The 12,780-nt window shown below is 38.7% G+C and overlaps 1 protein-coding gene across 1 annotated transcript in view; it reads right to left on the bottom strand.

The window, feature by feature from the left end:
• Positions 1-12,780, bottom strand: part of LOC126270326 (CAP-Gly domain-containing linker protein 1-like) — a 536,038-nt gene that overhangs the window by 41,221 nt on the left and 482,037 nt on the right. The window contains 1 exon segment of the mRNA XM_049974062.1: positions 7,868-8,041. Coding sequence (XP_049830019.1) covers positions 7,868-8,041 — 174 coding nt within the window.

The raw sequence follows: 12,780 nt of genomic DNA, 5'->3' as shown, positions 1-12,780 counted from the left end.
GAAATCAAGCTCCACCCACCACCTATAAGGGTGGGAGTGAAAAGTGATGACATAGAAGTGTAACTCAGGAATGTCTGGAGCTATTTCAGGCAAATTCTGTACACAAATGACTCATTACATGTATGATTATTGTATAAAAATTCTCTGAGTGTAATATTCCCCAACTACTTCTAGGTTTGGGGTGAAAAAATGAAATGATCATATGACATTTTTGGCCAGGACACCCCATCTGGGGTTGTGTGCCAGCCTGGTGCAAGTCTTTTTATCTGAAATCACTTTGGCAACTTACACATTGGTGATGATGATGTTGGTGATATTGATGACAAAGGGGTAAAAAGATCTAGTGTGTAAAAATATTCAATAACATCCAACAAGTACCATATCCACAGTTTTTGTGGTTGCTTCACTTACTGGTAACAGCAATGATGATCTTTCATCCCCACGGTTGGTGTGGGTGAGTAGGGGGTTAAAAAGATAGCGATAAACATACATACATCTCTGTAACACCTGAAGGAATTTCTACCATTTTAGTGCATGTATCACTTGCTATCTAGAAAAATTTACTGGGACAGTAAGACATCCCAGTACCCCTATGGCTGATAGTTTTGGGGTGAAAAGGCATGGCACGATTGTGCACTGGAATCAGACTCTCAAGAAACAGATGCCAAATGCCACAGAAGTGACAGTTCTGAATGACATGTCAAAAGAAGAAGATTTACTGATTTCAAATATTCCCATCATTCCCACCAATAAGCTATCTGATTTAAAATGACCACAGTTAACTGTTCACCTTCCATTCTCAATTACCATCAACAAGCCGTAAGGTCAGTTGCTTCAAGTGTGGAATTAAATCTGGAAAATCCATGTTTCTCAAAGCAATTGTGTTTACTTGCAAAGAAAAAGAGACACTGCAAAGAAATAAAATAAAATGAGCCAATGATGAGCATTATTAAAAAATTATTATATGTTCTGCACTACAAGAATTGTTACAAAATTATTTATGTGTAAGAAATAATTCATTTTGATAAAGTAAAGTCACACTTTATGGAAGTCATCTGTAATGTAACATCAAATACTGCCTTCACTTATTTTCCTTTGCTAGTCATCTTTGAAAGGATTACTTATGCAACAGTTTAGCATTGATATGAACTGCCTCTTACTCATAATATTAATGATATGCATCATTTTCTGTATGGTTTAGATGCTTCAAATTTGTGTATGCGGCACTATGGTCTCTTGTCATGAGTGATCACATGCTAGGCAGGAAGAGCAGTACAAACTGCTATTGTAAGCAATTCTTTGTGCAATAAAATGAGTAATTTCAACAATTTTTAAAAAAATACTCGCAGAGACTCTTAGCATCCAAAACTCTGGCAATGTGTATCTTTGTTTTATTCTTCCTGCCAAAAAATTTGGGAGTAGGTCTTGGCATGTCGGACTGACCATTCCCTTGTCAGTACATTCACACTGGTTATCAGATCTATCCACCTAATCTTCAGCATTCTTCTGTAACACTGTAGTTCTTATTCTTAAGCTTCTCTTCTCTTCTTGTGTGAACTGTTTATAATCCACATTTCAGTTCCATACAAAACTATTCTCCAGACAAATACCTTAAAAAAAGATGTCATTACATTTAAATGTATATTCAGTGCTAACAAGTTCTTCTTTTACAGAAAGGCTTTCCTTACTATTGCCAGTCCACATTTTGCATCCTCTCTAATTCTTCCATTGTCAATTACTTTGCTGCCCAAACATGAAAACTCATCCACTACTCTGAGCAAGTGTCTTATTTCCTATTCTAATTCCCTCAGACTGTCTGATTGGAATCCGGGCAACAAGTACACATAACAGCAAAACTTACAGCACCTGAAGAAGATGGCTGGGTAGGTCATTGAAATATTGTGCATAAAATGGAAAAACCAACTTTGTGCATAAAATGGAAAGAACAACTCGACAGAAACTATTAATCAGTCACACTGAGAACACATGAAACATCATGTCATTTACCCATTGTTTCAATTTCTTGAGTATTTCTGAATTCAGTTTCTCCTACCTGGGAGTTGTCTTGTATTCCTGTAATCCTAGTTACTGGGAGAACATGTAAGAAAAATCTGTAGGTCAACTATGAATTTGGCCAATCAAGAGCTGAGAAATGTCTGTGGTGCCTTCACTGAATTGTAGTGAATTTTGTCATGTCTCAGTCCCAAATTTAGAGAAGCTGAACTCAAAAATCCTCAGGAAACCGAAGCAATGGATAAATGATTCCTTGGGAAGCTTCTTTGCTTACTGCTGGCTTACCATCTCAGCTCCTGATATTCACGCAGCTGCTTCTCTTTTCTCCAAAGACTTCTTTAATTTGTGTATGGTTCGCACCTATCTTTCCCATAGTCATTCATGCTTTTACAGCTTTGCATTTCTCCTCCAGTCATTCCTGTTCAACCCTTTGCACTTTCTGTAAATCTCTGTTTTAGAAATCTGTATTTCCTTTTGCCCTCTTCTTTTTCTGCATTTTATATTTTCTCTTTTTGTCAATTAAATTCAATATCTTATGTCTTACCCAAGGGTTTTTTAAAGGCTTTGTCTTTTTGCCCATTTGATCCAGTGCTGCCTTTACTATGTTGTCTGTCAAAACTTCCCATTTATCTTCTATAGTATACCTTGCCCCAGTTTCAGACAACTGTCATCTAACACTCTCTTTGAAACTCTCAGCAACCAGTGGTCTTTTAAATTTATCCAGGTTCCAACTCCTTAATATATTACCTTTCTGCAATTTCTTAAGTTTTAATCCAAAGTTCATATCCAACGCATTACAGTCAGAGTCCGTATCTGTCCCTAGAAATGTTTCACATCTTAAAACTTGATAATCTGTCTGCAAGCTCTCAATGCCTTCAGGGCTTTCCCTTGTACACACCATTCTTTCTTGAGTCTTAAAGAAAGTGTTTTCAATTATTACATTGTGCTTTGCGCAAAATTCTGCCAGGCATCATCCTTCATCCCTTTCACTCAGTCCATGTTGTCCTATTATTTCTACATCTCCTTTTCCTACCATTGAATTCTAGTCTGCCCTTAAAATTAAATTTTTATCTCCCTCAAAGATCTGAATAATTTATTTTATTTCATCACACATTCTTTCAAGCTCCTCTTCGCCCGAGAGGCTGCTTGTATTACTATCAAGAGTGCCCATACGACTGTTTGTAGGGGCGAGGGGTAGGTGGGGAGGGGGGACAACCTGGGGTTTGGATTATTTAATATTTTTGGAAGACAAATGGCGACTTTTAAGTAACCATAAGAGTGTTCCAGTTCTGATGCTGTTAAAAAAAAACTTATGTAATACCAACTTTTAAATCATATTCTTGAAAGAAAAACACCTGACTACATTCTATTTTTTCCTTTCCTTGCAGTCAGAAAATTTCAGATATCAATCTTTGGTAACCAACACAAAATCAATAAGGGACAACACAGAAGTAGGACTAAAAATGAATAAGGCAATAAGAAATCAGATGAGCATCAGTGAAAAGCACAATTAATGCACAATCACTGCCCAGATATTATATTTATGAAAGCTTCTGTCTCTTCTTGGTAGAACAATTTCACATTTAAGATTAAAAAACTCAAACTGCATTTTTGTCCTAGAAATATTTGTTTACTTCAAACCAGATTTTGGCTTATTGGCACATTACCAGGAAACAGCTGACCAGCAGCCATAAGAGATACTAATGTGTAGAAAACCAGACATTCAAAACAAAGATATCAACACACACAAAATCTTTGGTCGTGGCATTAAATGAGAAATATCAAATGAAGCCCTCATCACTCATGTTATGCACCAAACATATTAAATTACAATTTACAAGATGGATAGTACCAAACACAGTACATAACAAAAACACAAAATATTAAAATTTATATGTTGTTTGAACGTAGAATTGATGGTTGTAAAGAAAACCAAAGTAAGGTATATGAAAATACTGTTGTGTAAAACATTTGTAGTGATAAATGTGACCATTGGGATGGAGGTATGGGAGTGTGCAGCTGGTTGACTGTGTCATGGTTTCAAGTTAAGTGCTTATTTACCTCATGTGCTTCTAATAGGTTAAGGTTTCCCCTTTGTTGACTATATGTAACACTTCTGTGTTGACTTTGTCTATACAACCTTCCTTCATCTACATCTACAGCACTACTCTGCAGTTAGTGTTTGGCAGAAAGGTCATGGAACCACTTTCAGACTATTTCTTGACCATTCCAGTCTCAAATATTTGTGGGGAAATAAACACCTAATTTTTTCTGTCTGGGTTCCAGTTTCTCTTATTTTGTTATAATGGTCATTTCAACCTATATATATTGAGCTCAACAAATTATTTTCGCATTCAGAGGAGAAAATTGGTGTTGAAATTTCATGACAAAAGCATGTCCCAAGTAAGAAATGCCTCTGTTTCAATGATGCAGCCAAAGCTCACCTATCATATCCATTACATTCTTTCCCCTATTTTGCAGTAATACAAAATGTGCTGTCCTTGTTGAACTTTTTTGATGTCTTTCATAAATCCTATAAGGGAAGGATAACATAGCAAATAGCAGTACTCTACAAGAGGACAGACATGTTTAGTGTAGACAGTCTCTTTAGTAGATTTTTTGCTTCGCATAAGTGTTCTACTACCCAGGAAAGAAACACAGTAGAAGAAGAATGGGTAGCTCTGAGGGATGAAGTAGTGAAGGCAGCAGAGGATAAAGTAGGTAAAAAGACTAGGGCTGCTAGAAATCCTTGGGTAACAGAAGAAATATTGAATTTAATTGATGAAAGGAGAAAATATAAAAATGCAGTAAATGAAGCAGGCAAAAAGGAATACAAACTTCTCAAAAATGAAATCGACAGAAAGTGCAAAATGGCTAAGCAGGGATGGCTAGAGGACAAATGTAAGGATGTAGAAGCTTATCTCACTAGGGGTAAGATAGATACTGCCTACAGGAAAATTAAAGAGACCCACGTGTATGAATATCAAGAGCTCAGATGGCAACCCAGTTCTAAGCAAAGAAGGGAAGGCAGAAAGGTGGAAGGAGTATATAGAAGGTTTATACAAGGGTGATGTACATGAGGACAATATTATGGAAATGAAAGAGGATGTAGATGAAGATGAAATGGGAGCTACGATACTGCGTGAAGAGTTTGACAGAGCACTGAAAGACCTGAGTCGAAACAAGGCCCCCGGAGTAGACAACATTCCATTAGAATGACTGACGGCCTTGGGAGAGCCAGTCAGGACAAAACTCTACCACTGGTGAGCAAGATGTATGAGACAGGCAAAATACCCTCAGACTTCAAGAAGAATATAATAATTCCAATCCCAAAGAAAGCAGGTGCTGACAGATGTGAAAATTACCGAACTATCAGTTTAATAAGTCACAGCTGCAAAATACTAACGCGAATTCTTTACAGACGAATGGAAAAACTGGTAGATGCGGACCTAGGGGAGGATCAGTTTGGATTCCGTAGAAATGTTGGAAAACGTGAGGCAATACTGACCTTACGACTTATCTTAGAAGAAAGATTAAGAAAAGGCAAACCTTTGTTTCTAGCATTTGTAGACTTAGAGAAAGCTTTTGACAATGTTGACTGGAATACTCTCTTTCAAATTCTGAAGGTGGCAGGGATAAAATACAGGGAGCAAAAGGCTATTTACAATTTGTACAGAAACCAGATGGCAGTTATAAGAGTCGAGGGACATGCAAGGGAAGCAGTGGTTGGAAAGGGAGTAAGACAGGGTTGTAGTCTCTCCCCGATGTTATTCACTCTGTATATTGAGCAAGCAGTAAAGGAAACAAAAGAAAAATTTGGAGTAGGTATTAAAATTCATGGAGAAGAATTAAAAACTTTGAGGTTCGCCGATGACATTGTAATTCTGTCAGAGACGGCAAAGGACTTGGAAGAGCAGTTGAACAGAATGGACAGTGTCTTGAAAGGAGGATATAAGATGAACATCAACAAAAGCAAAACGAGGATAATGGAATGTAGTCAAATTAAATTGGGTGATGCTGAGGGAATTAGATAAGGAAATGAGACACTTAAAGAAGTAAAGGAGTTTTGCTATTTGGGGAGCAAAATAACTGATGATGGTCGAAGTAGAGAGGATATAAAATGTAGACTGGCAATGGCAAGGAAAGCGTTTCTGAAGAAGAAAAATTTGTTAATATCGAATATAGATTTATGTATCAGGAGTCGTTTCTGAAAGTATTTGTATGGAGTGTAGCCACGTATGGAAGTGAAACATGGAAGATAAATAGTTTGGACAAGAAGAGAATAGAAGCTTTCGAAATGTGGTGCTACAGAAGAATGCTGAAGATAAGGTGGATAGATCATGTAACTAATGAGGAGGTATTGAATAGGATTGGGGAGAAGAGAAGTTTGTGGCACAACTTGACAAGAAGAAGGGATCGGTTGGTAGGACATGTTCTGAGGCATCAAGGGATCACCAATTTAGTATTGGAGGGCAGCGTGGAGGGTAAAAATCGTAGAGGGAGACTAAGAGATGAATACACTAAGCAGATTCAGAAGGATGTAGGTTGCAGTAGGTACTGGGAGATGAAGAAGCTTGCACAGGATAGAGTAGCATGGAGAGCTGCATCAAACCAGTCTCAGGACTGAAGACAACAACAACAACAACAACTACAACAACAAGTGTTCTACCAATAAAACACAGTCATTGGCTCACTTTCCAGTAACATTTTCTATGTGATGGTTCCAATTTAAGTTGTTTGTAAATGTAATCCCTGGTTATTTAGTTGAATCAACAGTTTTTAAATGTGTGAGATTTACCACGTGATAAAAAATTACTAGATTTTTTTTTTAGTATTCATTTATGAGACCTCATAATTTTTGTAGTTTAGAGTCATGCCACTTTTTGCACCATTTAAATATCTTGCGTGAATCAGCACATATTCCGCAATCTCCTGCTATGTTCATCCTCAGTCAGTCTAGCTCCTCTAGCCCTGGCTGTCTGACCAATATACAATTTGTTATAGTCAATGCAACTTATTTTATACACACTGTGACCTCTAATTCATACTACATATACACTTTTATACTGTGTGTTTTTGTTGTGCTTTGTGTGTGATACTACCCATCTTTTAAATTGCAAATTAGCATTGTAGTTTAACATTTCTCACCTAATGCCCTGACCAAAGATTTTGGTATCTTGATAGTATGTTTGTTTTTTTGTTTGGCTTTCTACACATTAGTGTCTCTTGTGGACATTAGTCAGCTGTTTCCTGACAATTATAAAAAGCATCTATCAGCAATACTTGAAATTTCACTTCCTGGAGGGATATATGACCCAGCCATTCTGTCCCCTTGTAGTTTTACATTTAAACATTTGTTCTTTCCAATTCTAATCAATTTTTTTCAGAAAGAAACTTCCACATGGGAAAAATATATTAAAAACAAAGATTCCAAGACTTACCAAGCGGTAAAGCGCCGGCAGACAGGCACATGAACAAAACACACACACAGAATTACTAGCTTTCGCAACCGATGGTTGCTTCTTCAGGAAGGAGAGGGAAAGACGAAAGGATGTGGGTTTTAAGGGAGAGGGTAAGGAGTCATTCCAATCCCGGGAGCGGAAAGACTTCCCTTAGGGGAAAAAAAGGACAGGTGTACACTCGCACACACACACACACACACACACACATATATCCGTCCGCACATACACAGACACATGTCTGCCGGTGCTTTCCCGCTTGGTAAGTCTTGGAATCTTTGTTTTTTTATATATATATATATATATATATATATATATATATATATATATATATATATATATATATATATATATATATTAGCTTGCTCTTTTCACCTACAGTGATATTTATTTACCTAAGTTCAGCTTCTTGTAGTCGTTGTTGCAGAGATGTAATTTGCTCTGTCTGTTGATTTGTTTCACCTGAAGTCTTCTTCAAGACGTTACATTGTTCTGTAAGACTCTGACGTTCCTTGTCCAAGTCATTGATACGTGCCTGTAGCACATCCTCTTGCTGCTGCTTCTCATCACTACAAAAAGAAAATAGAGCTTAAATGCATATGTGGAAATGGAGTAGCAGATGAAAATTGTTACAAAATGCAGCCCAAAGACTACAGCTGCTGGACTTCAACATAAATAAACTTTGTGAGAATATATAATAAACCTGACAGTATTTGATGACACGATTCATAATCAATCACTGAAATCAGTCACAAGTGCTAAACATCTTGAAGTATCAGTGTAGGGTGGTTAAATGTGAACTGATCACATAAATATAGACATATAGAAGGCAGCTGATAGCTTGAGTTTATTAGAAAAATCCTAAGGAAAGTTCAGTTCTTGAGTATTGTTCATTACTATGAGACTTTTAACAAGTACAATTAATGGCACAACCAGAAATGATCAGAGAGATACTGTGTTCTTCATCAAAGGCTCATTTAGTCAGTACAAGAGCATCGCACTAATAATCAACAAATTTCACTGGGAGATGTTACAACAAACAGGCTGTGCATCACATAGAGCCTCACTCTTACTTTAGCTTATCTGAACACACGGTATTAGGTCTAACAGATGGCTTGGTTGCTTTACATATGTGTAACTGCAGAAGGCCATGCTAAACCAATGAAACTGTAAATATAAGGTTACAGATCTGCATTAACTTAAAATAAGCACAAATCAGATTCTTTCATAACAGCAGAGATAACATTTACAAATAGACTGCATAATGCATGTGTAGGTATAGATGAGCTGCAGAGATAACATTGCAGGAATATTACAGAAATGTTACATTTACCTAACACCAAATGCTGCTAAGATGGAAGCTTGACATAGTTACTCCATAACTCAAGCATGATTATCATTAATGATGCACTTATATTCTCCAAAGTGTGTAAATACAACATAAAGCTGATGAACGACATAGTAAGATGGGACTGCAGTAATATTTGACTGTGCAAATTTTATATTCAGTTAATAACAATGCTACTGATCGCTGAAAGGCATAATCAGTCTTAAATGATGATGATGAATAACAATGCTTAATGTAAAATCAAGCAAGGGAAAATTCAGGATGAAATGTAACAGTATTATGAAAAGAATAGTTGCTCCTCACCATCTAGCAGAGATGCTAAGTTACACATAGACAGAACAAAAACACTGTTGGAAAGTGAGCTTTCAGCCAACAAGGCCTCCTTCAAAATTACACAACATACACACACACAACTCATATACATGTGACCACAGTCTCTGGTAGATGAAGCCAGAGACTATAGTCATGTGTGTGCGACTTGTGTTTGTCTGTGCTTTTTGCTAATTTCAAAAAAGGTCTTGCTGGCCAAAAGTTCACTTTCTGACATGCTCAATGTAAATTGCACTTTGATTCAGTTTATGATATGGAGAGACACAGCAGTAACTGTTGGTTTTGACTGCTGTGGACTGCCAGAAAATGGGAGATACCATTAAGTGATTTATAATGATTATGTCACTGGTACTGCACACATTTTGGAAAACATAACTCACTAATGAATAATTCATAAGAATTGTATCACATTGCAGGGGGAACATGGCTACTGATGATAATTATTGATTCATGTGCATTTTGCGTAGAGTTAGCACATTATTCACAGTAAGTACATCTGGGTGCCACAGTTGCCAATTGTTATAATGAATACATGGTAAAAACATTTTGAAATAATTAAAAGTAAGGGAAATCAGGAACATGGCACATTTATCACAACTGTGGAGACAGCAACCCAAAGACTCTCACTGATGAGCAATGGCAGCACAGAATGAAGTGTCTGCATCCAAAGCAGTTTCTTCGCTTCAGACACCTTTAATAATGAACTGCTGCTCCAAAATTGATACAGTGAGTTTTGATGAAACCTCATGACCTACATACGTATCGACAGATTTTACACCTTCCACACCTACCATCACATACACAGACTTTCAGTATGACTGTTCTGTACTCACAAATTGTGCAACAATGAAGCCATGTGCAGCAAAACTACAAATTTGGTGTTTGCGAGGACAAATAACATTCCAACTGTGCATCCTGTACTTACTGTGACATAAGCACCTGCTGTGTCTGCTTTGCCACGATTACAAACTTTCAGCACTACCATTCCACAGCAACAACCCAGGGACAGTAACACAACTACCAGTAAAAAATAGAACATAGCAAAGGCAGCATTCTTACGCTCATTGGGACAACAGGTATGGCAGGTGATACATGAGGAACATTTATCGGATTTCACATCCTCTCAATTTTGGTGTTTCCTATGGTCATTAGTGGATCCTGTCCTGATTCCAGACCCTTCCCTCTGGATACTATGGATTGTGAAGTACCCTCAGCAGTTGTAGATGACAATGACTGCCCATGAAAACAATTCGTTGGACAGGAAACGGGTGCTGGCAGATGGACTTTTTATAGTCATACAACACAGGTATAAGCACAAATGAGCGTACTCTCTCTTCCCACCTGACCGGCCAGCACACCAAATACAGCCGATTCCATCTGACGACAAGCAAAGTTGATGTTGTAACCCCCTGGCACTTCATGGGTGCATATGGCATGACAGCATCAGCTGACAGCACTGGGCCAGTTAATTCTACCACCCTGCCATCTTCCCATGGCTGATACCATGCATGTTTTAACAATGCTACTCACAAATGTCAACAGCCCTGCTGCACCCAAAGTTCAAATGTGAGCCAATATACACACACCAGCCCACCCAGCGTTAACAAGTTGCCTCTACTCTGCGATGACAACACATAATGGAGGCTGTATGGACATCCAGGATGCACCCATCAACACATACTTCCTGATTGACAGAGGCTCTGAAGTATGTATAGTACCAAGACACATACTTGGATCTTGCTACAAGGTTTCAGGTATACAAGTCTTTGTAGCAAATGAAGCCAATATCAACACGCATGGTAAAACAGAACATACCATACAACTCACAAATGACATTTTCCTTGGATGCTCTGCATCACTGACACGGCAGAACCACTCCTGGGGATCAATTTCCTCAGAAAGTTTCATCTCTCCCTCGACCTCAACCAGATCACTCTGTTTCATCATATGCTGCAACAGTTCATCTAGAGCTCTTTGCTTCAAAACTGCCACAGGCTGCGAGACAACATTCCTGTCTGTTCGCAACTGCCAGCACAAAAACCAATGACTTAAACCCACTAGTACTTGAATGTATTGAGACAACACATGCTATCTCTGCCCCCTGGCACATCTCTTCATGACATGGGATGAATCATATTCCATACATTACGATGACAGATTATGCCACCAAATACAAGAGATGTTGTTTGTCCTCGTTATGTGTGCAAGCAGCTATGACACCTAACACATGGCACAGCAGCTGTGAAAGATGTAGCTACGCCTCTGATGGACAACCACAGACCTATGCAACAAGCTAAGAAGGGCATGCAGCCTGAACTGTTACAACAACAACAAACACATGCAGCGGTGACCAAGAATGACGCAGCCACACCCCTGACAGCCAACCACACTCCTCTGTGACACACTGAGGAGGTCGTGCAGCCAGACCTGCTACAACAACAACAAACACATGCCACATCAGCCAGTAATGATGCAGTCACACTTCTGTCAGATGTCCGTGCCCTTCCGCCATACACAGAGGTAGCTGCACTGTCTGAATCACTACATAGACAACTCTTACAGTTGAGTAAACCACACCTTATGTCTCTTCTTGCATCTTCCCAAAAACTGTCTGACCCCATCAGTGCTGCACCAAGATTTCTATTTCATCACTGCACAGTTAAAAATGGTATGATGCACCATATAAATACAACAATGGGCCCCCCTGTTTGGCACAAAGCACACTGCCTTGCCCCAGCCCCCTGGATGCAGCTAAGATGGCAGTGAATGACATGCTGCATGTGGGGATAATATGGCCTCCAGACAGTGTGCGGGCATCTCCCATTAAATTAGTTGACAAGAAAGATGGTTCTATTTGACTATGTGGAGATTATAGAACACTCAACTCATGAACTATTTACTGCAGTTACCCTGTACCAAACATATGGATCTTTCCCCCTGTGCTTATGGGGGCAACTTCTTTCTCTATGACTGATTGTAAAAAGACATGCTACCAGAATCCTATGCATCCAGACAATGTTGCTGAAACAGCCATTATCATGCCATTCGGATTATTCAAGTTTCTGGTGATGCCATGTGGCCTCAACAATGTGGCGCCAATCTTGCATCTGTTCATCAATGGGGTATTGCTTAAAATGGATTGCTGTTATGCGCATTTAGATGACATAATTTTTTCCCACGATCATCAGATTCGTGAGTTAACTTCGAATGCATTCTCACTGCCTTCTGTGATGCAGGTGTGACCATAAATGAAGACCTGTCATAGGTGAAAACAAGGTCACATTTCTTGGACATACACTCAATATCAATGGGATTAAGCCCACAATGGACCACACTCAACTGGTTTGACGGCTGCCACCTCCTCGCATATATCATAACCTTCAGTGATTCCTGGTAATTCTAAATTTTTTATCGACGATATCTCCCTCATGCTGCACAAGTTCAAGTACCACTGACAGGCAGCCTCATGGGCACTCACAAGCAAGCAAAGTGTAAATTAATATGGATGTTGGAAATGCAAACAGCATTTGCCCACATGAAGGAGTGCCTGGCAGATGCAGTTGCTCTGGCGTACCTGCTACTGGACACACAGCTTACAACAACAACAGATGTGACACAGCCATAGGCACT

The sequence above is a fragment of the Schistocerca gregaria genome, chromosome 1 (genome assembly GCF_023897955.1).
Source record: "Schistocerca gregaria isolate iqSchGreg1 chromosome 1, iqSchGreg1.2, whole genome shotgun sequence".
Taxonomy (NCBI): domain Eukaryota; kingdom Metazoa; phylum Arthropoda; class Insecta; order Orthoptera; family Acrididae; genus Schistocerca; species Schistocerca gregaria.
This window is presented reverse-complemented; position numbering and strand designations above follow the sequence as displayed.